Consider the following 27550-nt stretch of genomic DNA (forward strand, 5'->3'; position numbering starts at 1 on the left):
TTTTTTATGGCAGCATAGTATTCCATTGTGTAGATGTACCATAGTTTTCTGATCCAGTCATCTGCTGACGGGCACCTAGGCTGTTTCCAAATCTTAGCTATTGTAAATTGTGCTGCTATGAACATAGGGGTGCATATATCCTTTCTGATTGGTGTTTCTGGTTTCTTAGGATATATTCCTAGGAGTGGGATTACTGGGTCAAATGGAAGTTCCATTTTCAGTTTTTTGAGGAAACTCCATACTGTTCTCCACAGTGGCTGCACCAGTCTGCATTCCCACCAGCAGTGCACGAGGGTTCCTTTTTCTCCGCATCCTCGCCAACACTTGTCCTTTGTTGATTTGTTGATGATAGCCATTCTGACAGGTGTGAGATGGTATCGCATTGTCGTTTTGATTTGCATCTCTCGGATAATAAGTGACTTTGAGCATGTTTTCATGTGTCTCTTGGCCTTCCTTCTGTCTTCTTTCGAAAAGATTCTATTTAGGTCCATTGCCCATTTTTTTATTGGATCATTTATCTTCCTTTTATTAAGTTGTATAAGCTGCCTGTAGATGTTGGAAATTAAACCTTTATCAGTGATACCATTTGCAAATATGTTCTCCCATGAAGTGGTCTTTCTTATTGTTTTGTTGATGGTTTCTTTTGCTGTGCAAAAGCTTTTTATTTTGATGTAGTCCCATTTGTTTATTTTCTCTTTGGCTTCCATTGCCCTAGGGGCAGTATCACTGAAAAAGTTCTTTTGGCATATGTCTGAGATTTTGCTGCCTGTGGATTCCTCTAGTATTTTTATGGTTTCCCGTCTTATATTTAAGTCCTGTATCCATTTTGAGTTTATTTTTGTGTATGGTGTAAGTTGGTGATCTAGTTTCATTTTTTTGCATGTATCTGTCCAATTTTCCCAACACCATTTATTGAAGAGACTGTCTTGACTCCATTGTATGCTCATGCCTCCTTTGTCAAATATTAATTGCGCATATTGGTTTGGGTCGATATCTGGATTCTCTATTCTATTCCATTGATCTATATGTCTGTTCTTGTGCCAGTACCAGGCTGTTTTGAGGACAGTGGCTTTGTAATACAGCTTGAAATCTGGTATTGAGATCCCTCCTACTTTATTCTTCTTTCTCAGGATTGCTGTGGCTATTCGGGGTCTTTTTTTATTCCAGATGAATTTTTGGAGAGTTCTTTCTAGGTCTGTGAAATATGCTGTTGGTATTTTAATGGGGGAGTGCATTGAATCTATAGATTGCTTTGGGTAGTATGGACATTTTGATGATGTTGATTCTACCAATCCATGAACATGGTATGTTCTTCCATCTGTTTACATCTTCCTCTATCTCTTTTTTCAGTGTCCTGTAGTTTTCCGCATATAGGTCTTTTACCTCCTTGGTTAGGTTTATTCCTAAGTATCTTAATTTTTTTGGTGGGATGGAAAATGGGATTGCTTTTTTAGTCTCTCTTTCTGTAAGTTCACTGTTGGTGTATAGAAATGCCATAGATTTCTTGGTGTTAATTTTGTATCCTGCTACCTTGCCGAATTCATTTATTAAGTCTGTTAGTTTTTTGATGGAGTCTTTGGGGTTTTTTATGTACAATATCATGTCATCTGCAAATAAGGACAGCTTTACTTCTTCTTTTCCAATTTGGATGCCTTTTATTTCTTCTTCTTGTCTAATTGCAATGGCTAGTACTTCCAGTACTATGTCAAACAGTAGTGGTGAGAGTGGGCATCCTTGTCTTGTTCCTGTTCTTAGGGGAAATGGTTTTAGTTTTTGCCCATTGAGTATGATGTTAGCTGTGGATTTATCATATATAGCTTTTATTATGTTGAGGTATGATCCTTCTATTCCCACCTTGTTGAGAGTTTTTATCAAGAAAGGGTGTTGGATTTTGTCAAATGCTTTTTCTGCATCAATTGTTATGACTATGTGATTTTTATCTCTCAATTTGTTTATGTGATGTATCACATTTATTGATTTTCGGATATTGAACCATCCTTGCATTCCTGGGATAAACCCTACTTGGTCATGGTGTATGATCTTTCTGATGTACTGCTGGATCCGATTTGCTAGAATTTTGTTGAGGATTTGGGCATCTACATTCATGAGGGATATTGGCCTGTAATTCTCTTTCATTGTGTTGTCTTTATCTGGTTTTGGTATTAGGGTGATGCTGGCTTCATAGAAGGAGCTTGGAAGTGTTCCTTCCTCTTGAATTTTTTGGAATAGTCTGAGGAGGATAGGTTTTAGTTCTTCCTTGAATGTTTGGTAAAACTCTCCTGTGAAGCCGTCTGGCCCCGGGCTTTTGTTTGCCGGAAGCTCTCTGATGACTGCTTCAATTTCTTCCATAGTTACTGGCATATTGAGCTGTTTAGATTCTTCCTGATTGAGTTTTGGAAGGTTATATTTTTCTAGGAATATGTCCATTTCCTCCAGGTTGTCCAGTTTGTTGGAATAGAGTTGTTCGTAGTATTTTTTAACAATCCTTTGTATTTCGGCGGGATCTGTTGTTATTTCACCTCTTTCATTTCTGATTTTGTTTATTTGGGTCCTCTCTCTTTGCTTCTTGGTGAGCCTGGCTAGAGGTTCATCAATCTTGTTTATACTTTCAAAGAACCAGCTCTTGGTTTTGTTGATCTTTTGTATTGTTTCTTTGGTCTCTATGTCATTTATCTGTGCTCTGATCTTTATTATTTCCTTCCTTCTGCTTACACTGGGCTTTTCTTGTTGCTCTTTTTCTAACTCTTTGAGTTGTTGGGTTAGGTAATTTATTACCCCTGTTTCTTGTTTTTTGCAGTAGGCTTGTAGAGCTATGAACTTCCCTCTCAAGACTGCTTTCGCTGTGTCCCATAGATTTTGGATTGTAGTGTTTTCATTGTCATTTGTTGTCATGATGTTTTTTATTTCTTCTTTGATCTCTCTGGTAACCCAGTCATGGTTTAATAGCATGCTGTTTAGTCTCCATGTGTTTGATTTCTTTGGGTTGTTTTTATTGTAGTTGATTTCCAGTTTTATGCCACTGTGGTCTGAGAAGATGCTTGATATGATTTCTATCTTCTTGAATTTGAAGAGACTTTGCCTATGTCCCAACATATGGTCTATCTTTGAAAATGACCCATGTGCACTTGAGAAGAATGTATATTCTGTGGCTTTGGGGTGAAATGTTCTGAAGATGTCAATTAATTCCATCTGGTCTAGTGAGTCATTTAGGATTGATGTTTCTTTGCTGATTTTTTGTTTAGAGGATTTGTCCAATGGTGATAGTGGGGTATTAAAGTCTCCTACTATGATTGTATTGCTGTCAATCTCTCCCTTTATATCCTCCAGGAGTTTTTTTATGTATTTGGGTGCTCCTGTATTGGGTGCATATATGTTTACCAGAGTTATTTCTTCTTGTTGGATTGCTCCCTTTAGTATTATGAAGTGGCCTTCCTTATCTCTTGTTATGTCCTTCAGTTTGAGATCTAATTTGTCAGATATAAGTATTGCTACCCCAGCTTTTTTTTCATTTCCATTTGCCTGGAAAACCTTTTTCCATCCCTTCACCCTCAGTCTGTGTGCATCTTTTTTTCTGAGGTGGGTTTCTTGTAGACAGCAGATATATGGGTCATGTTTTCTTATCAAATCCATTACCCTATGTCTTTTGATTGGGGCGTTTAATCCGTTTACATTTAAAGTTATTATTGATAGGTACTTATTTGTCGCCATTCCTATTCTTTACACCTGTGTTCCTTCTTCGCTTCCTATTTCTTTTTTTTTTTACAGCAGACCCTTTAGCATTTCTTGCATTGCTGGTTTGGTGGTAATAAATTCCCTTAGTCCTTTTTTTGTCTGTGAAGCTCCTGATTTCACCTTCAATTTTGATTGACAGCCTTGCTGGGTACAGTATTCTTGGATTCAGACCCTTCTTTTGCATGACTTTATATATTTTATTCCATTCCCTTCTGGCCTGATGAGTTTCTGTTGAGAAATCAGTTGCTAGTCTGATGGGGGTTCCTTTGTATGTAACTTTATGTCTCTCTCTGGCCGCTTTTAAGATTCTTACTTTGTCGTTGGTATTTGCCATTTTAATTATAATGTGCCTTGGCGTCGGTCTTTTGGGGTTCATTTTGCTTGGGACTCTGTGAGCTTCTTGGATTTGTGTGCGTTTTTTCTTCTCTATATCAGGGAAATTTTCTGTCATTATTTCTTCAAATAGGTTTTCTATTCCTTGCTCAGCTTCCTTTCCTTCTGGAACCCCTATTATGCGGATGTTGTTTTGTTCCGTGTTGTCCCAAAGTTCCCTTAGGCTCTCCTCCTGCCTTTTAATTTTTTTTTCTAGAAGTTGCTCTACTTGGGTATTTTTTCCCATCTTGTCTTCTAGCTCACTGATGCGGTCCTCTGCTTCTTCTAGTCTACTCTTGATGCTTTCTATTGAGTTCTTTACAGCAGCGATGTCATTTTTCATTTCTTCTTAGTTCTTCTTCATTTCCTCTCATATTGTCGAATTTGTCTTCCATTCTTTTCAGCCACCTTATGACCATTTCTCTGAATTCTTTTTCTGGAAGGTTGCTTGCTTCCATTTCGTTTACTTCCTTTTCTGGTGATGCCTGCTTTTCTTTCATATGCGGGCTGTGTCTTTGTCTCCCCATGGTCTCTCTTCTCTGGGTGTCTGGTTATGTAGTTCTCTCTCTCCTGCGTCGATTTAAAGGCACAAAATACAGCACTACCAGGTACAACACACAAGGCACTGAACAGAAATTTATTCACGATATTAATAACCTCCAATAAAGGTGACCACCAGAGAAAGGCAAATTAGGGGATAGTAGAGAAAGAAGAAGAGGAAAAAGAAAGAAAGAAGAAGAAAAAAAAAGGGTGTCAAAATGAAATTGGGAAAAGGGAAAAAAAGAAGAAAAAAAAGTAAGAGAGACAAGAAAGAGACTAAGAGAGAAAGGGAAACAGACTATATATATTGGGGATAGAACTCCAATAGAACAATCACTTATCCCAGCAAATGCCAGCAACAAGTACCTGGGGATTAATACAAACTACAACACCAACTAATATTGAGTGAGGCAAGGGAAAACAGAAGCACTAAACAAACAAAAAAATAAACAAAAGAAGAATAAGCAAAACAATCTCACAAAAAAGCATAAAAATTCGATATAATCTACATTCAAGCGAACAACAACAAAAGGACAGAGAGAAAAACAATTTTTTGGATAGTTAAGACAGCGAAGAGAGAGGTGTGTAATGACTTGGAGCAGGGGATTGGAGATTAGATATATAAGTAGGGTGAAATTTTAAAAGGGGGTAAACAGAAAGAATAGGGAAAATCTAAAGCAGGAAAGGGGTAAGATAAACAGGACACTGAAAAGGGAAAAGTGAGGAAGAGAGTGATGGCATAAAGGTAGATTTGAGATAGAGTAAACTGATGCTAAAGGAAAGATAAAAATAGAATGTAGAACATTAATCCCAAAACAAAATGAAGAGAAAATAAAATGACACTTAAAAAAAAAAAAGATAAAATAGCAGTAGTAATAATACGGATTGAAAATAAAAATGTAATAATTAAAAAGGTAAAATCAAGTGAGGAAAAAAATTAGTTTCTTGAGTAAAAGATGGAAAAAATGAAAATAAAAAATAAAAATAAAATGTGGAGTAGTGAAGGTCATTCACTTCCTCTGTTTTTCTGTTTGGCACGCCTGTTTCTCAGTCCGGACAGTATTGCAGTTCCCTGCGTTCCACTGCTCTTCAGTGATGTAAGCCAGTCCTGATTTTAAGCAGGCGGTGTGTCTTAATTCGTATTCCTTTATTTTTGATTACACAAGAGTCAATTTGTGATTCAGCCCCTGGGTGGCAGTGTTTCTGGATTGACTTCCGGGTTTATCTATGGCCTCTCTAGGGAGCGTTAGAGCCTTCTTTCCCTGTGGCACTCACTACCAGTTTGTGGGAGTGGGCTGCCTCAGAGCTGGCTCTCCGATGGTCACTCCCCGCTCCGATCCCCAGGTTGCAGAAAAACAACTCTCCCCTGCAGTCTCCCAGGGTGTCCCCAACTGGGTGAACTTATGAATTGGGCTTAGTAATCAGAAGCAAGAGTTTCAAGAGGAAAAAGCCCAAGTGTGCGCACTCCGTGGCTGCGCGTAAGTCTAGCACACCCCTGAAATTCTTAGGGTGTCCCTGCACTTCAGATCAAAATGGGTTGCTTTTTAGAGAGCCCTTCTGTTAGCAGCTCTGAGGACCCCCTTCCACATTCACAGATCACGCCAGCCCCAGCAGCCACCGATTTTTCTAGGCAGAGACTTCCCTGGTCCTCCAGCTCCCGCAAAACGCGCGTTCCTCTCTCGCGCTGGGACCAGAGACCTCACCTTATCCTAGGCGAAATCTGACCTTTCCGTGGTGGAGTGTAGAGCTCCTCTGAACCCGTGTGTTTGCGCCAATTGGGGAGCGTTGTTCTGGGGCTCGCAGCTGTTCTGTGGGTGCCGCAGTTGTGGATTCTCAGGCTTCCGATAAGCTCCACTTTCCCGTTCCAGATGGCGGCGACTCCGCGTCCAAGCCCGCAGCTCCGGGAGGGGACCCAGCCGCAGTGGGAGCTGCCAGGTCAGGGGAACCCCGTTTAGCAGTCTCCCACCTTCTTCTGGAGTTCAGCTGTCCCCCAACTTGCCAACAAACACTCCTAGTGCGACCCTCAGCTGTTTTTTCTTTCTGCTCCGGGACAAGGCTCGGAACATGTCTGTCTATTCCGCCGCCATTTTTTTTCCCTCTCAATGGAGTCACTTTTGATGCAGTTATCTGAAATAAACTTTATTAACAGTATAATTTGAATGCCATCTTCAAATATCTGTACAAATGCCTAGATTGGGGAAAAGAATATTATTATAATTGATCTCAGTTTTCTTTTATTTTATTATTGTATCAGTTAGTTATTTCTGTATGACAAGCCACCTTAAAAGCACTTGTTTTAATATAATGGCTTTATAATAAAATAAGATTTTAAGTAAGAGTTTTTCTGATCTCTTCTGGACTCATCATTAGTTAGTACATTATGTTTCTAAACCTCTTTCATAATGTACTGCACTTCTTTCTTTATCCAATATGTAATATATATATATCTAGATATATATAGATATATCAAGATATATATATATATATATAGATAAAGATAAGATAAGGTATAGGTATAGATATAGAGTTAGAGAGAGAGATAGAGATAGAGACAGATATAGAGATAGATCTATGGGGGTGTATGTGTGTGTTGATCTTACAGTTTATGTAAAAAAAGTTTATCAAGTGTGAATTGCCTTAATTTAATATCAGTTCCTATACTTATATATGAGACCTTGCTCTCTTCCAGTTATCTATACTAATAAAAGGGTAATATGCTAATTAGACTGGGAGACCTTCCAGGAGACCTTCTGGCCGTTCTGGACAAAGCCATGGTGGCAGGGCCGAGGTAAAGGCGGTTAGAGGCCAAGATGGGAGGGCAGTTGTGGGTGATCAGGCCAGGATGGGACTGCAGTTGTGGGTGATCAGGCTGGTGGGGGGCTGGGCCGTTGGGGGTAAGCAGACCAGCAGGGTGGCCAGTTGGGGGCGAGCAGGCCAACAGTGGGGATCAGTTGGAGGTGATCACGACAGCAGGGGAGGGCAGTTTGGAGTGAGCAGGCCAGCAGGGGGGCAGTTGGAGGCGAGCAGGCCAGTGGGGAGGGAAGGTGGGGGCGAGCAGGCCAGTGGGGGGAGCAGTTGGGAGCAACCGGGCTGGCAGGGGAGGGCAGTTGGGGGTGATTGGGCCAGCAGGGGAGCAGTTAGGCATTGATCAGGCTAGCAGGGGAGTGGTTAGGGACAGGCAGGCCAGCGGTTGGGAGCCAGCAGTCCCGAATTGTGAGAGGAATGTCCAACTCCTGGTCTAAACCTACAGTTGGACATCTCCCAAGGTGTCCCAGATTGGAGAGGGTACAGGCTGGGCTGAGGGACACCCCACCCCGCCCCAGTGCACGAATTTCGTACACTGGGCCTCTAGTAAGATATATTTACCACTGGAGTCTGGTGTGACTCAGCTGCCTGTGCTCTTGGTCTGACATGAGTTATACATCACTAAAATGTTTAATTCTCACTAATTTATTGGAGTATAATTGAATACAATAAACTGCACAAACTTTAAATGTACAATTTGCAGAATGAAGAAGCCATACATAAGTTAATAATATATAGTGAGTGGGTCCATTTGTACATAACTTGAGGCAATACACAATAAGTTTTTAGTGTGTTATGTTATTGTTAAAAATGTAATCCACCTGGCTTCAGTTTTCTTCTTTCTGTAGATAATATGGAATAATAAACTTTAACTTCAACCTGACATGGTAAGGGATAAATAAAATGTTAAATATACTTTGTTGAGTCCAAAGAAAATGCTTAAGAGTGAGGAGTGTGTGTATGTGTGTGCACTTGTATACATCTTTCAAATAAACGCACTCATGCACACATATGTACATACACCCAGACTCAATCAGAATCCCATCTCTTATGATGAAAGAAACCTTGAGAGAAATTTAGAGAATATAGAAATTTAAAAAAAGAAATGTGTGAATTAACATGAAATAGAAAAAATATCAAAATTTTGACACAAAAATTTAAAGTAAAATATGGGAAATTAATCTTAATATATTATTTTTGTATCTTAATACATCAAAGGCCTCAAGATCAGAACCACATTTTCATTTACATGATGGGAAATTATTTGTATCATCTATGGACACAAATAGTTCTAATTTTTTCTATGTACCGTGGAATTTCAACACAAAATACTTTTGTCCAAGGGCAGCTGGCTGAATGGTTTTTGAGGCTTAAACATAGTTTCTCTCACAATATTTTACTGGGTAAATGTATGTATCAGTTTTCCATTGTTGTAACAAATTACCACACTAGTGACTTAAAACGAACAGCTTTCTATCTTTAAGTTCTAGAGGTTAAAAGCCTAACATGGGTTCTTAAAGGGCTTAGATCAAAATGACTGTCGAGCTTGCATTTTTCTGGGCAGTCCAAGGGAGAATGCAATCCCTCTCCAATTCCTTTCCTATTCCCAATTCTTTTTCCAGATTCTAGAATCTACCAACATTCCTTGGCCCATGGCCCTTCCTCCACCTTCAATACCAGCAGCATAGCATCTTCAAATGTCTCTCTGACTCCAATTCTTCTTCTACTCTCTTCCACATTTGGAGGACCCTTGTGATGACATTAGACCAACCTAGGTAATCTGACCAAATCTCCTTAGCTAATAATTTTATTTCATCTATCTTAGTTACCCTGCTCTGTGAGCTAACATTCCAAAGTTCTCCTAATCAGGACATTGACATCTTTTGAGGTCCTTATTCACATATTACAAAGCCCCTTTCATGTATAACTTACTTTGATGTCACTTTGGAGCCCTAAAATAAAAGAATCAAATACAGAATTTATCCTCCCCTTTAGAGTGAGAGAAAACTTGTCTTTCAAAATTACATATACAGAAGATTTCTAGTGGAGAAGACCTAAATTTGCCTACACCAGACTCTGACCCAGAGCCATGACCCACCTATTCAAAGTGTGGTCCACAGACCAGGAGGACCTGCAGCATCAACATCACCTGGGCATTTGTCAGAAATGCAGTCTCCAGGCCCACTGCAGACCTGATCAATCAGAATTTGCATTTGAGCTGTAAACTTCGGTGATTTGTATGCCTATGAAATGGAGAGGTGTTGTTCTAGAATATATGTTCCCTCCGTTTCACAGTTGATACTGGGAGCTGGATAACTAGATGTGCTGGGAGCTGTCCTGTGCATTATAGGTGTTTAGCAGCCTCTTTTCAGACATTTTATTTATTTTTTATTCATTTATTTTTTAAATATATTTTAATTGAGTTCAGATAGGAAGGGAGAGGGAGAGAGAGAGAGAAAAATCAATGATTAGAGAGAATCATTGATTGGCTGCCTCCTGCATTGCCCCACACTGGGGATCCAGCCCACAACCCAAGCATGTGCCCTTGACCTGAATCAAACCCGGGACCCTTCAGTCCTCAGGGCAGCAGTCTATCCACGGATCCAAAATGGCTAGGGCTCTTTTCAGACATTTTAATATCCCCTGGGGCAAAGTCATCTCTGTTTGAGAACCACTACCCCAGACCTCAGAACTGGAAGTGTCCTGACTGATTCCACAAAAAATCTCTGGGGGAGCGCTGGAGACTTGGTTGGAAAGTTTTTAAGGAGGAAATTCCGACCTAGGGGAGTTGGCTGAAGGCAACCACCCCTAAATTCCGACCTAGGGGAGTTGGCTGAAGGCAACCACCCCTTCTTTCCAAAGAAGTCTGTGTCCATGCAAAACCTCGGTTGTTTACTGCAATCTTTTTTTTAATTGTTTAAAGTATTACATATGTCTCCTTTTTCCCCAATCAGACCCCCCCCCCAGCTACTCCCACCCCCTAGGACAAACCCCATAGCCCCAGTGTCTGTGTGCATTGGTTATGCCAGTCGTCAGCAAACTCATTAGTCAACAGAGCCAAATATGAACAGTACAATTTAAATTTCTTTTGAGAGCCAAATTTTTTAAACTTAACCTATATAGGTAAGTGCATTGTTATTAACTTAATTAGGGTACTCCTAAGCTGGCCTTTGCTAAAAACTCAAGAGGCCAAAGAGCCGCATGTGGCTCGCGAGCCGCAGTTTGCCGACCACTGGGTTATGCTAATATGCATGCATACAAGTCCTTTGGTTGATCTCTTAACCCCTCCACCCCCTGCCTTTCCTCAGAAATTGGACAGTTTGTTCAGTGTTTCTTTAACTCTGGATCTATTTTTGTTCATCAGTTTATGTTGTTCATTGTATCCCACACCAGAGGCCCAGTGCATGAAATTTGTGCAAGGGCAGGGTCCCTTGGCCTGGCAGGTGATCAGGACCAATCGGGGCCTGCTGTCTGCCAACTGGAATCTTCCTTCCCCTGCTACCGGCTGCTGGCTGGGGCCTTCTTAGATTTCTCACCACCCACTGGTGGTCAACGCACGTCATAGAGAGCGATCGAACTCCCGGTCTCCCAGTCGAACTCCCGAGGGGACACTTTGTATATTAACCTCTTATATAGAGAGAGATATGAGTGAGATCATGTGATACTTATCTTTCTCCAACTGGCTTATTTCCCTTAGCATAATGTTCTCTGGGTCCATCCATGCTGTTGCAAATGGTAAGGATTCCTTCTTTTTTATAGCAGCACTAGTGGCCTGGTGCATGAAATTCGTGCACATTAAAAGGGAATTAATTAGAAGAAATATTTTAATATTGCTACTTGCCCTTTCTCAATAATAGAAGTGTCAGAGATTAAAGGAAATTAGTAAAATGTCTATAAAATCTCCCTCCTGTCAGAGTCTGGGGCATGCTATGGGACCTAGAGTCAAGTCCCCACCCACCAGCCGCATGTGCTTCAAAAACGCAGGAGATCCAGACCTGTCCGGCCCCACCCCTGTTGGGTGAGACCCAGACCCTGCCGGCCCCACATCCGTCAAGCCCCTCCAGGCAGGGGGCACAGCCTCAGGTCCCCCGGCCCAGCACTGGAGTGGTGGTGCTGCCTGAAGTCCCCTGTCAAGCCCTGCTGGGCGGGGAACACAGCCTGAGGTCCACTGGCCCAGCGCTAGGGTAGAGAGCGCAGCATAAGGTCTCTGGGCCCGGTGCCAGGGCAGGGGGTGCAGCCTGAGGTCTCCCATCAAGCCCTTCTGGGTGGGGGCCATGGCCTGAGGTCCCCATCAAGCCCCACTGGGTGGGAGGCACAGCCTGAGGTTCCCCATCAAGCCCCACCAGGCGGGGGGCACGGCCTGAGGTCTCCTGGCCTAGAGCTGGGGTGGGGGATGTGGCCTGAGGTCACCCAGGAAGCCCAGCCCCCTCCCTCAGCATCACATCAGCACTGAAAGGGGACGCATGCAGGCAGTGTCACGTCCCCAGCCGGGGATGCAGGCAGGCAGCTGTACCTCCATGCTGGCCGGAGATGCATGCAGGCAGTGTGACATTAGCACTAGGGGCAGAAGTCCCTGCCCCCGTCCCTCCCCTGCAGCTCCTGTGCACAACCCGTTGACTGGTCATGACTAGGACACTGTTAGGACCAATTAGCATATCACCTCTTATTATATAGGACTAGAGGCTTGGTGCATGAAATTTGTGCACAGAGGAGGGTGTTCCCTCAGCCCAACCTGCACCCTCTCCAATTGGGGACCCCTTGAGGGATGTCCAACTGCTGGTTTAGGCCCGATCCCATTGGTATGATGCCCTCACAATAACAACTGAAGAGCAGGCTGCATGTGGCGACAAGGAACCACTGGCTCCTAACTGCTCACCTGCCTGCCTGCCTGATCACCCATAACTGCTTCTGCCTGCCTGCCTGATCACTGATAAACTCTCTGCCTGCCTGCCTGATCACCCCTAACTGCCTCTGCCTGCCTGCCAGATCACCACTAACTACCCTCTCCTGCTGACCTGATCTTGCCCCGAACTGCCTTCCCCTGCCAGCCTGATGTCACCCCCAACTGCTCTCCTCTGCTGGCCGATTTGGTTCTGATATGTCAGTTTCTATGCCAGTCAGTGTCAAAAGCTCTGCCTCCTAGGCAGCCATTGGCTCCTCACAGCACCCAGATTTGGTTCTGATTGGTTGCTTTCTATGCCAGTCAGCATGAAAAGCTCAGCCTCCTTGGCAGCCATTTGCTCCTTATAGCACCCAGATTCTGTTCTGATTGGTTGGTTCCTATGCCAGTAAGCAATTCTGGGCCTATCAAAAGGGCATGATCAGAAAGGTGAGGCTGATCAGCAGCTCTGGTGGAGGACTGGAGAGAAATGGAGGTGTGGCTGCTGGCCAGACTGGGAGAGAAAGAGAGAGGCAAGTGCTGATCAAACACAGAGGCAACGGATCAGTCCCTGCTGCTCTCTTCAGGCCTCTCTCTGGCCCTGATTCGCAACCCCCTCAGCACTCAGTGCTGGGGCACCTCGCCTGAAGCAGAAGCAGACAGCACTGGGTTTCCACGGCAACCTAGCACTGACTGCAGGACTAACTTCTGGTAGGTCGAGACTCGGTCATGACCGGTCCTTACAACCCAGTGTTTTTATATATTAGGATGGTATTCCATTGTGTAGATGTACCACAATTTTTTAATCCACTCATCTGTTGATGGACACTTTGGCAATTTCCAAATCGTAGCTATGGTAAATTGTGTTGCTATGAACATAGGGAGGCATATACCACTTCTTATTGGCATTTCTGATTTCTTGAGATATATTCCTAGAGGTGGAATTACTGGGTCAAATGGGAGTTCCATTTTTTAACTTTTTGAGGAAACTCCATACTGTTTTCCACAGTGGTCGCACCAGTCTGCATTCCCACCAGCCATGCACGAGGGTTCCTTTTTCTCCACATCCTCATCAGCACTTGTCATTTGTTGATTTATTGATGATAGCCATTCTGACAGGTGTGAGATGATACCTCATTGTTGTTTTGATTTGCATCTCTCAGATGATTAGTGACCTTGAGCATGTTTTCATATGTCTCTTGGCCTTCTGTATGCCCTCTTTCTATAAGTGTCTATTTAGGTCCATTTTTTTTTTATTGAATTGTTTTATTTACCAGAATCTTTCTTCTTAATCTTTAGGTGCCCTTGCTGTAAGGACACTGCAGACATGTGTCCTCCCAAGAATACTTACCCTGATGATAGTATCTAAAAGTTAAACTTTATCCCCAACTGCTGTTGCAATAAAAACCTGAAGAGGAGGTGAACAAGGCTGTCTGGTTCTTATAGCATTGCAGTCCCTTAGCCCTCTTTGTCACAGCAGTCATGTGTCAGAGTAAACATTCATCCATTGCTCAGGGTCTGCTGTTCAGCCACAGCAAAATTCCATCTCCTTTTTGGCTTATACCTTTGAGCACAATATTAAATCTTTCTGTTGCCGCCTATGTTGACCCAGGAGGTCATGGTTCAATTTCCAGTGAAGGTACATGCCCAGTTTGTAGTCACAATCCCCAGTAGTGGGTATACAAGAGAATCCCCAGAGGAGGAATGTAGAAGATCCCCATAGAGCATCATCATTGATATTTCTATCTCTCTCTTCCTCTCCCTTCCTCTCTGAAATAAATAAAAAAATAAATAAAGGATAATATGCAAATTGGTCATGATGCCCTCACAGTAACAACTGAAGAGCAGGCTGCATGGGGCGACAAGGCTGGCAGGGGGGTTAGCGAAGGACTACCAAACAACTTACCAGCAGGCTGTGTGGGGTGATCAGGCCAGTGGGGTGGGGTGGGGGGAGCAGTTAGGGATTATCAGGCTGACAGGCAGAGGTGATTAGGGGTGATCAGGCTGGCAGGTGGTGCAGTTAGGGGTGATCAGGCAGGCATGCAGGTGAGCAGTTAGAAGCCAGCGATCCCGGGTTGTGAGAGGGATGTCCGACTGCCGGGTTCGGAATGATCCAGGGATCGGGCCAAAACCAACAGTCAGATATCCCCCAAGGGGTACCAGATTGGAGAGGGTGCAGGCTGGGCTGAGGGGACCCTCCCCCTCTGTATGAATTTCGTGCACCGGGCCTCTAGTATGTATATAAAAGCCTAAGCAATTGTCCAACCATTGAACCGGTAGCTATGACACACACTGACCAACAGGAGGCAGACACTCAACACACAGGCATGGAAATATGGGACAGACTGATGAATCTCAGAGCGGATGGGGGAGGAGGAGGGTGGAAAGAGATTAACCAAAGATCGTATATGCATACTGGAGGGCCGGTGCACAGATCGTGCACCAGTGGGATCCCTCAGCCTGCCCTATGGGGATTGGGCCAAATCCGAGAACCAGGCCTCTGACATCCTCCTAGGTGTCCTGGATTGTGAGAGGGTGCAGGCCATTTGGCAATTGTTATAATGTGCTAACCTGGGTTATGGTGCATAAAATCTAAACGTATCTCCTATAATTAATATATATTTTATAGTGGGGAACTAAATGGCAGCTTGTGCTTTAACTATGAAATTTCTAATTGTTTTGGCTAAACCATCATGAAGCCAAGTAGTATAGAGCCTAAGGTTTTATACTAAAGAAGCAAATATCTCCCTTTTCTTAAAGAGGGAAAAAGTAATTCCCTAGATGTATCAGTGGTTGTTTCCCCACCATAAATCAATGCTTTGAAGATCCAAAGACCAGTCAGACAAATTTGTCAGTATTAGACTTTTTTCAAATACAGTTTACTTTCAGTATTATTTTGTTTTGGGTTCAGGTGTACAACACAGTGGTTAGAATGTCATATACTTCACCTAGTGTGTCCCCCTCTGGTATTTTCGGTACCAAATTGACCTCATACATAGTTATTGCAATATTATTGACCATATTCCCTATGTTGTACTTTATATCCCTGAGACTATTTTGTTGTTGTTGTTAATCATGAGCATATTTACCCATTGATTTTTTAAAAATATATTTTATTGATTTTTTACAGAGAGGAAGGGAGAGGGATAGAGAGTTAGAATCATCGATGAGAGAGAAACATAGATCAGCTGCCTCCTGCACATCCCCTATTGGGGATGTGCCCGCAACCAAGGTACATGCCCTTGACCTGAATCGAACCTGGGAACCTTGAGTCCACAGGCCAACACTCTATCCACTGAGCAAAACCGGTTACGGCATTCCCATTGATTTTTAGAGTGAGTGAAAGGGAGGGGGAGAGATGGAGAAAGAGAAACATCAATGTGAGAGAGATGCATCTATTGGTTGCCTCCAGCACGCATGCTGGTCAGGGCCTGGGATCAAGCCTGCAAACAAGTCACGCGCTGTTGACCAGAAATCGAACTCAGGACCTTTCAATCCTTGGACCAAGGATCTATCCACTGAGCCAAACCGGCTAGGGCCCCCATGACTACTTAGTAACTACCAATGTTCTCTTCTTAATCCCTTTACCGTTTAATCCCAGTTCCCCAACCTGCTCTCCCCTCTGGCAACCACCAGACTGTTCTGTCTATGAGTCTGTTGGGATTTTGTGTGTTTTTTCCTTTATTTTGCTCTTTAGATTTGATAAATACGTGAAATCATATGGCATTTGTCTTTCTCTGACTGATTTATTTCACTGAGCATAATACCCTCTAGTTCCATCCATTCAGAAACTTTAACTCAGAGTTGAGATGAGGTGCTAGGAGACATAGACTTCAGGAAGCAGGACATTTAATGAAGGACTAATCACAACTGCACTCACCTGGCGTACTACATACTCTCCTAGGAACCCAGGATGAGCAGGGAAAATTTCCATTCTGTCCAGAGTAGTGTTCCCCAGGGGAATCCTCTGCTTAGAGGTTAGAGCAACAAGAAGTAAATGTGCGTAACGAGCATACACAGAGCACGTAAATAGCAGCTCTACCACTGACCCTCACCATGTGCAACCTTTGGTTGGAAGGAAATTGGTCATTTTTTTTTTGAAGTCCTAAATCTGTCTGGGAAACCAATGCTTGACTCCTTGTTGTCTTGTCTGGGACAGAGCTCTGGTCTGCATCATCAACCGTCCAGGCAAAGGTTTGGACCTCCACATGCAAAGATTCTTCTCAGAATTTCCATCCAGGTGAGTCTGAGAGCCCAACAGACATGGCAGGAGAGGATCAGAGAGACTGAAAGTCAAGAATTTATACATAAAGTCACCACAGAACCATCCAAACATAGCCCAGGTATCAGTGATCACTGTGGTTGTCAGCTGGCTTTACTAATACATTAATGTATTTATTTATGATGCTCAAAGGAAATTGATCACTGCACTCAGAAATGTAAGTTACAATGTTGAAAATTAAATGGTATTAATAGTAGAAATATTAAGAAAGAGCCTTGGAAATGTGAAGTCCTTCCAGTAGAAATAGACCATAAGTTCAAGCACTTCATCAATTAACAGGAATAGACCAATAGGTTATTAGCTATGGAGTAATATATATTGATGTGAGAGCATTTTAAAATTTTTATGATTGGGCATATTAGACTATGTTTCTACATGGATGAGAGAGATCCAGACCCAGGAAGGCTGCAAATACACCTTTGCAATCACAATGCATGAGACATACATTTCACAGTATGTTCTCTCACCTTGGCTATTCACATTAAAAAAGTTTTATTTGGTAGGTGAAAATGAGTAAGATAATGAGTTTCACGTTGTAATTATTACATTACCTATAAGAATGAGTAATGAAATTTGTTGGTTTGTAAGCCATTTTAAGTCTGTGTTAAAATTTGTTTGTGCAAGTTATTTTCTTTACTTGTTTATTAATTTATTTTAAATTAAAGTGTAGATGGCAACCAATATAACTTTCACTGTGTTGTACCCTGAAAGTTCTTTGCTTTTGAATAGTGTAATCAAAGTTTTTTTATTTTTATGTAAGTAATGTTTGTATACAATATTAAACTAGTTTCCGGTATAAAACATATTGATTCAACATTTATATACATTACAATGTGATTGCCACACCAAGGCTAGTAATTGCATATTGTTGGCTATATTCTCTTATTCAATTTTTTTATTGGACTCTTTCTAATAAGAATTGGAGATTTTTACAGAAACTGACTGTTTTACATTTAGTTCTTACATGTATTATAAAAGTTTTGTGGAGAATGAATAAAGTTCAACAGTTTTGTGTGGTCCAAACTGTCAGTCCTACAGTGTTCCCTCCATTGCTTTAATACATTTTTAAATTGAAGAATAATTGACATAACACATTGTATTAGTTTCAGGAGTACCACATAATGATTCTGTATTTGTATGTATTGCATTATGACCTCCACAGTATGTGTAGTTAACAGCTGTCACAACAATAGCTACATTTTTTTCTTATCATAAGAACAGTTAAAATATACACTCTAGCTACTTACAAGTACACAAAATAGTATTATTAACTATAGTCACCATTTTACACCTCAGCCATTCCTTTTTTATTTTTATTTTTCTTAATGAACGAACTGAGTAAGACAAAAGAATTTTTCATGCATCTTCACATGGAAAAATATTTAAATGAGAAATGGAACCAGAGATATTCTAAAGGAGACCAGACATACACCAAATACAGAAATTAGTTCCTTGATTCCAAAATATAGAAGGTAGCTTTTATGCTAGGTTACTAACACTTGCTTGTTGGAAAATTAGTCATGTTACTTTTCCTATATCCTGGTAGTCACCTCCACCACATGGAACTGGGGAACCTCACAGGATTTTCAGAATTTCTTCTTCTGGGATTATCAGAAAAACCAGAATTGCAACCCCTCATATTTGGGCTTTTCCTCTCCATGTACCTGATCACTGTGTTTGGAAACCTTCTCATCACCCTGGCTGTCAGCTCAGACTCCCACCTCCACACACCCATGTATTTCTTCCTCTCCAACATGTCCTTGGTAGACGTCTCTTTTACCTCCACCACCGTCCCAAAGATGCTGTGGAACATCCAGAAACTGAGCAAAGCCATAACCTATGGAGGCTGCATCACACAGATGTATTTTTTCGAATTATTTGCAGGACTGGACAGCTCCCTGCTGACCGTGATGGCCTATGACCGGTTTGTGGCCATCTGCCACCCCCTGCACTACATGGTCATCATGAACCCCCGACACTGTGGACTGCTGGTTCTGGTGTGCTGGATCATGAGTGTCCTGCATTCCTTGTTACAGTGCTTAATGGTGTTGCGACTGTCTTTCTATTCAGATTTGGAAATTCCCCACTTTTTCTGTGAACTCAATCAGATGGTCCAACTTGCCAGCTCTGACACCTTTCTTAATAACATGGTGATGTATTTTGGAGCTGTGCTCCTGGGTGGTGGTCCCTTCATTTGTATCCTTTACTCTTACTCTAAGATAGTGTTCTCCATCTATGGCATCCCATCAGCTCAGGGGAAGTATAAGGCATTTTCTACTTGTGTGTCTCACCTCTTGGTTGTCTCCCTTTTTTATGGAACAAGCCTAGGAGTGTACCTCAGCTCTGCTGTTACCCAAATCTCATACTCAAGTGCAACAGCCTCAGTGATGTATACTGTACTCACACCCATGCTGAACCCCTTCATCTACAGTCTCAGAAACAAGGACATAAAGAGGGCTCTGAAAAGATTTCTTGGGATGGCAGTTATGAAAGGACCAATTGTCCTAGGCTGAAGAAATGCACAGGATAGCTGGACTCAAAGCCTCAGAGCCCGATGTCGTGATTTTTAGATCAGTTTGTGGAAGTAGAATGTACTCTCTCTGCTCATCTTATGGATTTTCTTTTTCTATGATTTCTATATAACTTAATTGTATGGCTTTCTTAATTTCTTGATGTTGTGATATCTGACAGCTTTTCCTTTGTTGTTTTTCTCTTCTCACAAATGATTCCCAACATTGGATGAAATATTTGGAAATTACTATTTATCTCATGATACCACATGGATTTCTTAAGAACAATTTTTTTGAAATGAAACTTATCATACTGATTAATTTTTCTTTCATTTTACTAAATCAGGAGTTGCACTACTTCTACTGTAATAAACTGCACTTGGTAACCAAAGCCATTTATATAATTTCATAGGAGAGGGAAATATAAGAGCTCAGATTAACCCTGTTCATACTTCATTTCTTCATATATCACTACCATAACTGCTCTTTCTGAAAATGTAGACTTTAACATACAGTGTGTGTTATAAGAGTTCATTGGCTTCTCTTCCCTCATTAGGACCCTGTATCTTATTTAGCTTGGTGTCCATATTCTTTCCATAGTCACTGACAAAATGACAATCAAATACATGTCTCCAATTCTAGTCGATGTTGGAACACAAATTTCTATAAATTGTTTGACATAATATGCCTTTAGGTTCAGAGATGACTTGAAGGATGAGGAAGCAAAACTTTAAGTCTTACATTTATGACCATTCAAACTATTTTTTATTGTGTATGTTTACTGATTGACCTATCTAAGATCAATGTTCATATGTAAAGGGTTTATTATTTTGATGCTTTGCTTGATGTAATGATGTTTTCTATTGAAGTACCTTCCTCCTTCCCCTATGATTCCCTCTATTGTTCTAAATGAAGCATCTCACCCTACTCTAACTATTGTCATAACCACTAAATGGTTAGGAAATTAACCATATCATTCATCATGTATACTAATATGTGATCTATAGATATATCATATATGTACATGAGTGACCAAAGGATGACACACTAAGGAGCTTGGATTCCTGTCCAGTTCTGTGATTATGTCATAAGTTTTGCACAAATATGCATATTCTTTTAACCTTTTCTGTTACCTACAAGGGAACCTCAATGGAGACAATTTTTAATGCCGTTATCTGAAATAAACTTCAATAACAGAGTAATCATGAATGTTATCTTCAAATATCTGTACAAATGCCTAGAATGGGAAAAAGCATATGATTATAATTGATCTCAGTTTTGTTTGCTTTTATTATTGTACTAGAGGCCTGGTGCACAAAATTCATGCACGGAAGTGGGGGTCCCTCAGCCCAATCTGTACCCTCTCCATCTGGGACCCCTCAGGGGATGTCCGACTGCTGGTTCAGGCCCAATATGTCTGACTGCCAGTTTAGGCCTGATCCCTGGTATAGGGCCTAAACCCGCAGTTGTACATCCTTCTCACAATCCGGGACTGCTGGCCCCTAACTACTTGCCTGCCTGCCTGCTTGATCACCCCTAAAACCCTTTGCCTGCTGACCTGATCACTCCCTAACTACTCTCCCCTGCCGGCTTGTTCCCCCCCCAACCTCCTCTGCCTCTTCCCCCACCACCATGGCTTTGTCTGGAAGGACATCCAGAAGACATCTGGTCTAATAAGCTTATTACCCTGTTATTAGCATAGATCAGATAGCTATACTAATAACAGGGTAATAAGCTTATTAGATCAGATAGCTATACTGATAACAGGGTAATAAGCTTATTGATATATAACTAGCCATCCTAAAAGACTTGTTTGACTACAATGCCTTCATAATCAAATGGGATTATGTACTGTTCTGATCTATTATTCTGGGAGCATCATGAGTCGCTTCACTATGTATCTAAACCTCTTTCATGATGTTTTGTGCATCTGTATTGCACTTCTTTATTCAATAAATATGTGATGTTTAATGCATATATATGTGTGTGTTTGTGTTGATCTTACCGTTTATGTAAAAATAGTTTATCAAATGAGAATTGCCTTAACATCACAGTTCCCATATTTATATATGAAACCTTGCTTTCTTCCCAGTTACAAGATATATTCACTACCACTGTCCCGTGTGATGCAGCTACCTGTGCTCTTGATCTGACATGAGTTATCAATCACTAGAATTTTTAATTCTTACTAATTTATTGAAGTATAATTGCATAAAGCAAACTGCAAACATTTTAAATATACAACTTGCTGAATTAAAGAAGACATATATATAGAAAAGAAGCCATATATAAATTAAGAGTATATAGTGGGTTGGTCCATTTATTTGTAATTTGAGATGATGCACAATAAGTTTTAACTGCATTATGTTACTGTCAAAAAGGTACTCCACATGTCTTCTGTTTTCTTCTTTCTGCAGATAATGTGGAATAATAAACCTTACTTCAAACAGATGCTGCAAGGGATAAATAAAATGTTAAATATACTTTGTTGAGTCCAAAGAAAATGTTCAAGCATGAGCAGCGTGTGTGTGTTCACTTGTATATATATTTCATGTACACATTAACACATATATATATGCACATGCACACATGCTCATTCATAATCCCATCTATTATTTTGAAAGACACCTTGAGAGAAATTTGAAGAATATATAAATAAAAAAGAAATGTGAGAATTAATATGAAATAGAAAAAAATAGAAAATTTGACACAGATTTAAAGTGAAATGTGTGACCTTAATTTTAATGAATTATTTTTTCTATCTTAATGCCTGAAAGGCCACAAGGACAAAATCACATTTACATTTATGTAGTGGGAAATTTTTTATACCATGTATGGGGCCAATAGCTTTAAATTAGCTCTAATTTTTTCTATGTAATGTGAAATTTCAACCCAAAATACCTTTGCCCAAGGGAAGCTAGCTGAATGATTTGCAAGGCTTAACCTCAGTTCCCTCTAACAATATCTTACTGGATAAATGTTTATATCAGTTTCCCATTGCTGTTGTAGCAAGTTACCACACTAGTGGCTTAAAACAAAACATTTTCTATCTTAAAGTTCTACAGAGCAGATGCCTGAGATGGGGAATAAAGGGCTTAGAACAAAATGCCTGCTGGGCTTGGATTTTCTGGGTGATCCAGGGTAGAATGAAATCCCTTTCCAATCCCATTCCAAATCCTTTCCTATTCTCAATTCCTATTCCAGATTCTAGAGGCCACATGTACTCCTTGGCCCATGGCCCTTCCTCCATCTTCAATACCAGCAACATAGCATCCAAAAATGTCTCTCTGACTCCAATTCTTCTACTTCTTTCCATATTTAGAGGACCATTGAGATGACATTAGTTCAATCTGGCTAATCTGAGCTAATCTCCTTAGCTAATAATTTTATTTCATCTCTTTTAGTTACCCTGCTCTGTGAGATAACATATTTTAAGGTTCTCCAAATTAGGATGGTGACATCTTTTGATGCCCTTATTCTGCCTATTACAGAGCCTTTTCCAGGTATAAACTATTTGATCTCACCAGGATCCCTAATATAAAAGAATCAAACACAGAATTTATCCTCCTCTTTAGAGTGAAAAACTTGTCTTTCAAAATTACATACACAGAAGATTCCTAGTGGAGAAGACCTAAAATTACCTACACCAGACTCTGACGCAGAGCCACAGCCCACCTACTCAAAGTGCAGTTCACAGACCAGGAGGACCTCCAGCATCAACATCACCTGGGAGCTTGTCAGAAATGCAGTCTCTGGGCCCCATGGAGATTTGATCAATTAGAATTTGCATTTGAGCTACAAACTTTGGTGATCTGTTTGCCTATGAAATGGAGAGGAGCTGCTCTTGAATAGGTGTTCTCACCTTTTTACTATTGACACTTGGGGCTGCATAACTATTCCTGCTGGGTGCTGTCCTGTGAATTATACGTGTTTACCAGGCTTCCTTCAGACAGTACAATATCACCAGGGACAAAGTCATTTCTGTTTGAGAACCACTGACCCAGAATCTCAGAACTGGAAGTGTCCTGATTGATTCCAATCAAAACCCCTTTCCTTTCTTGGTTTATACCTTGGAGCACAACCTTAAATCCCTCTCTGCCCCATTTCTGTATTGGAGAAGATAGTTTACTAGTATAGATGTACTACCTCACAAAATGCATGTTTGTAAAACATACATTTGCCAATTTTTATAATGTGCTAAGCTGGGTTATGGTGCATAAAATCTAAATGTATCCCTTATATTTAATAAACATTTTATAGTGAGGGACTAAATGGCAGTTCCTAACTTGTGCTATTTCTATGAAATTCCTAATTGTTTTGTCATGAAGCCATATAGTATAGAGCCCAAGGTTTTATACAAAAGGAACCAATATATCCCCCATTTCTTAAAGAAGGAAATAGTCATTTTCTAGAGATATCAGGGGTTGTGCCCCCAACAAAAATCTATGCTTTGAAGACCCAAAGACCAGTCAGACAAATTTCTCAGTATTAGACTTGTTTCAAATACTGTTAACTTCCAATATTTTTTATTAGTTGCAGAAGCACAACATAGTGCTTAGACTATCATATGCTTTACAAAGTGTTCCCCTGATATTTTTAGTATCCAACTGGCCACATAAATAGTCATTACCATATTATTGACTATATTCTCTATGCTGTACTATATAGACTATGACTATTTTGTAACTAATATTTTACTTCTTAATCCCTTCTTCTCCTAATCTCCCAATCCCCTCCTCATCTGGCAACTGCCAGTCCTCTCTCTATGTCCATGAGTGTGTTTCACTTTTATTTTTTGCTCTTTGGATTCAACATATATGTGAAATCATATGGTATTTGTCTTTCACTGAGCATAGTACCCTCGAGGTCCATTCATTTAGAAACTTGAACTCAGAGTTGAGATGAGGTGCTAGAAGATGTAGATGTCAGGAAGCAGGGCACTAATGAAGGACTGATCACAACTGCACACACCTGCCTTATTACATAGTCTCCTAGGAACCCAGGATGAGCAGGGAAAATTTCCATTCTGTCCAGAGTAGTGCTCCCCAGGGGAATCCTCTGCTTAGAGGTTAGAGCAACAAGAAGTAAGAGTGCCTAATGAGCAGACACAGAGCACGTAAATAGCAGCTCTACCGCCGACCCTCTCCATGTGCTACCTTTTGTTGAAAGGAACTTGGTCTTTTTTTTTTTGAAGTCCTAAATCTGTCTGGGAGACCAATGCTTGGCTCTTATCTGGGACAGAGCTCTGGTCTGCATCACCAACCATCCAGGCAAGAATTTGGACCTCCACAGGAAAGCCTTCCTGCAGAGTTCCCAGGCAGGTGAGTCTGAGAGCCCAACAGACATGGCAGGAGAGGATCAGAGACACTGGAAGCCACGAACTTGCACATAAAGTAACCACAGAACCATTCGAACATAGCCCAGGTACCAGTGATCACTGTGGTTGTTGGCTGGCTTTACTAATACAGTAATGTGTTATTCATGATGCTCAAAGGAAAGTGAACACTGCACTCAGAAATGCAGGTGCCAGTGTTGACAAATAAATGGTACTAATAGAAGACAAATTAAGAAAGGGCATTGGAGGTATAAAGTCCTTCCAGTAGAAGTAGAGCATAAGTTCAAGGACTTTATCAACTAACAGTAATAGACAAATAGGTTATGAACTGTGGAGGAATATACATTGATGTTAGAGCCTTTTTAAAGTTGTATGATGGGGCATACTAGACTATGTTTCCATACATGAGAGAAAGGTCCAGACAAAGGAAAGCTGCAAATACACCCTTGCAATAACAGTGCATGAGACATACATTTCACAATATGCTGTCTCACCTTAGCTATTCACATTTCAAAAATTTACTGGTAAATGAAAAAGAGTAAGGAAATGAGATTCACTTTGTAATTATTTCATTATGTATAAGAATGAGTAATGAAATTTGTAGGTTTGTAAGTCATTTAGAGTATTATTAAAATTTGTCTGCATATTTTTTTGGCTTTACTTAAATATTAATTAATTTATTTTAACTTAAAATACAGTTGACATCCAATATAACTGTATTATACGCTTGAAAATTCTTTGCTTTTGATAGTGTTATCAAAGTGTTTTTTTTCTGTTTTTGTTTGTTTAAGTATAGTTTGTATACAAAAATATATTAGTTTCAGGTGTACACTATAATGATTCAACATTTATATAGATTAGAAATGTGATTGCTACACCAAGTCTAGTAATCATCTGTCACCTTTCAGACTATCACAATATTGTTTATTATATTTTCTTATTCTATTTTTTATTGGATTCTTCCTAACAAAGTACTGGAGTGTGTTAAACAAAATGTTTTCCATTTCATTCTTTTATATATGTATAAATGTTCTGTGGAGAATGAATGAAGTTCATAAATTTTATGTGGTTCAATCTGTAAGTCAGTCCTACTGGATCTTTTTTTTGAAAAGTTTTAATTGAAGTATAATTGACATAAAACATTAGTTTCAAGAGAACAACACAATGATTCTGTATTTGCACATATTGCAATATGTCCTCCACAATGTCCACTTCACATCTGTCACCACGCATAGTTACAATTTTTTTCTTGTGATAAGGACAATTAAAATCTACACTCTAGCAAAATTCAAATACACACTACAGTATTATTAATTATAATCAGCGTGCTGAGCCTACAGCTCATGTATTGCTTTCTTTTATTTTTGGCACTGAAAGAATTGAGTAAGACCCAAGAATTCTTAATGTGCCTTCACATGGAAAAGGAAATTCTAATGAGAAATGGCACTAGGGATGTCCTAAAGGAGACCATGCCATACACCAAATTGGGAAATTAATTCCTTAATTCTACAATTTAGATGGCAGCCTTTATGCTTTGTTACTAATGCTTGTTTTGGGAAATGTCACTTTTCCTATATCCTCCACCACATGGAACTAAGGAATGTCACAGGATTTTCAAAATTTCTCCTTCTGGGATTTTCAGAGAAACCAGAACTGCAGCCCCTAATATTTGGGCTTTTCCTCTGCATGTACCTGATCACTGTGTTGGGAAACCTGCTCATCATCCTGGCAAGCAGCTCAGACTCCCACCTCCACACACCCATGTACTTCTTTCTCTCCAACCTGTCCTTGGTAGACATCTCTTTCACCTCCACCACCGTCCCAAAGATGATATGGAACATCCAGACACAGAGCAAAGTCATAACCTATGAAGGCTGCATCACCCAGATGTATTATTTCCTACTATTTGCAGGACTGGACAATTTCCTCCTGACTGTGATGGCATATGACCGGTTTGTGGCCATTTGCCACCCCCTGCACTACATGGTCATCATGAACCCCCGGCTCTGTGGACTGCTGGTTCTGGTGCCCTGGATCATGAGTGCCCTGAATTCCTTGTTACAATGCTTAGTGTTGTTGCAACTGTCTTTCTGTCCAGATTTTGAAATCCCCACTTTTTCTGTGAACTCAATCAGATGATCCAACTCACCCGTTCTGAAACCTTTCTTAATAACATGGTGATGTATTTTGGAGCTGTGCTCCTGGGTGGTGGTCCCTTTGTTTGTATCCTTTACTCTTACTCTAAGATAGTGTTCTCCATCTGTGGCATCCCATCAGCTCAGGGGAAGTACAAGGCATTTTCTACCTGTGTGTCTCACCTCTCAGTTGTCTCCCTTTTTTATAGAACAGGCGTAGGAGTGTACCTCAGTTCTGCTGTTACCCAGAGCTCATACTCAAATGCAACAGCTTCAGTGATGTACACTGTGGTCACACCCATGTTGAACCCCTTCATCTACAGTCTCAGGAACAAAGACATAAAGAGGGCTGTGAAAAGATTTCTTGGGATGGCAGCTATAAAAGGTCCAGTTGTCCTAGGGTTGAAGAAATGCACATGACAGCTGGACTCAAAGCCTCAGAGCCAGATGTTGTGATATTTTATCTAGTTGTGGAAGCAGAATTTACTCTCTGTTCATATTCTGGATTTTCTTTTTCTATGATTTCTATATAGTTTCATTGAATCACTTTATTAATTTCTTGATTTTGTGATACCTAACAGCTCTCCCTTTGTTATGTTTCTCCTCTCCCAAATTGAATCCCAACTTTGGATGAAATATTTGGAAATTCCCTTTTATCACATGAGTCTACATGGATGTCTTAAGAACAATTTCTTTTGAAATGAAATCTATCATACTGAGTACTTTTTCTTTCATTTTACTGAAAGAGTAGTTGTACTACTCCTGTGGAAAGAAACTGTACTTGATAACCAAAGCCATTTATATCATTTCATAGGAGAAGAAATTATAAGAGCACAGTTTAATCTTTTTGGTACATCATTTCTTTGTAGATCACTACCATACCTGCTCTTTCTGAAAATGTAGACTTTAACATACAGTGTATGTTATAAGAGGTCATCTGGCTGTGTTCCCTCATTAGGA

The 27550-nt window shown here is 40.6% G+C and overlaps 1 protein-coding gene and 1 pseudogene across 2 annotated transcripts; both read left to right on the top strand.

Moving 5' to 3' along the window:
• Window positions 1–18169: 18169 nt before the first annotated feature.
• On the top strand, window positions 18170–19123 carry LOC308249722 (olfactory receptor-like protein OLF4; the record flags this gene model as incomplete). The annotated part of the gene is made up of 1 exon (XM_080671472.1): window positions 18170–19123. One exon carries the CDS (start codon window positions 18170–18172, stop codon window positions 19121–19123), a length of 954 nt encoding a protein of 317 aa, XP_080527598.1.
• A 6919-nt stretch (window positions 19124–26042) lies between these two features.
• Window positions 26043–27010, top strand: LOC308251763 (olfactory receptor-like protein OLF4; annotated as a pseudogene). Its single transcript has one exon. The product of its transcript is annotated as an olfactory receptor-like protein OLF4 (transcript).
• The last annotated feature ends 540 nt before the right edge of the window (window positions 27011–27550 follow it).

Source organism: Plecotus auritus (assembly GCF_963455305.1).
Source record: "Plecotus auritus genome assembly, chromosome: 6".
In the NCBI taxonomy this organism is placed as follows: domain Eukaryota; kingdom Metazoa; phylum Chordata; class Mammalia; order Chiroptera; family Vespertilionidae; genus Plecotus; species Plecotus auritus.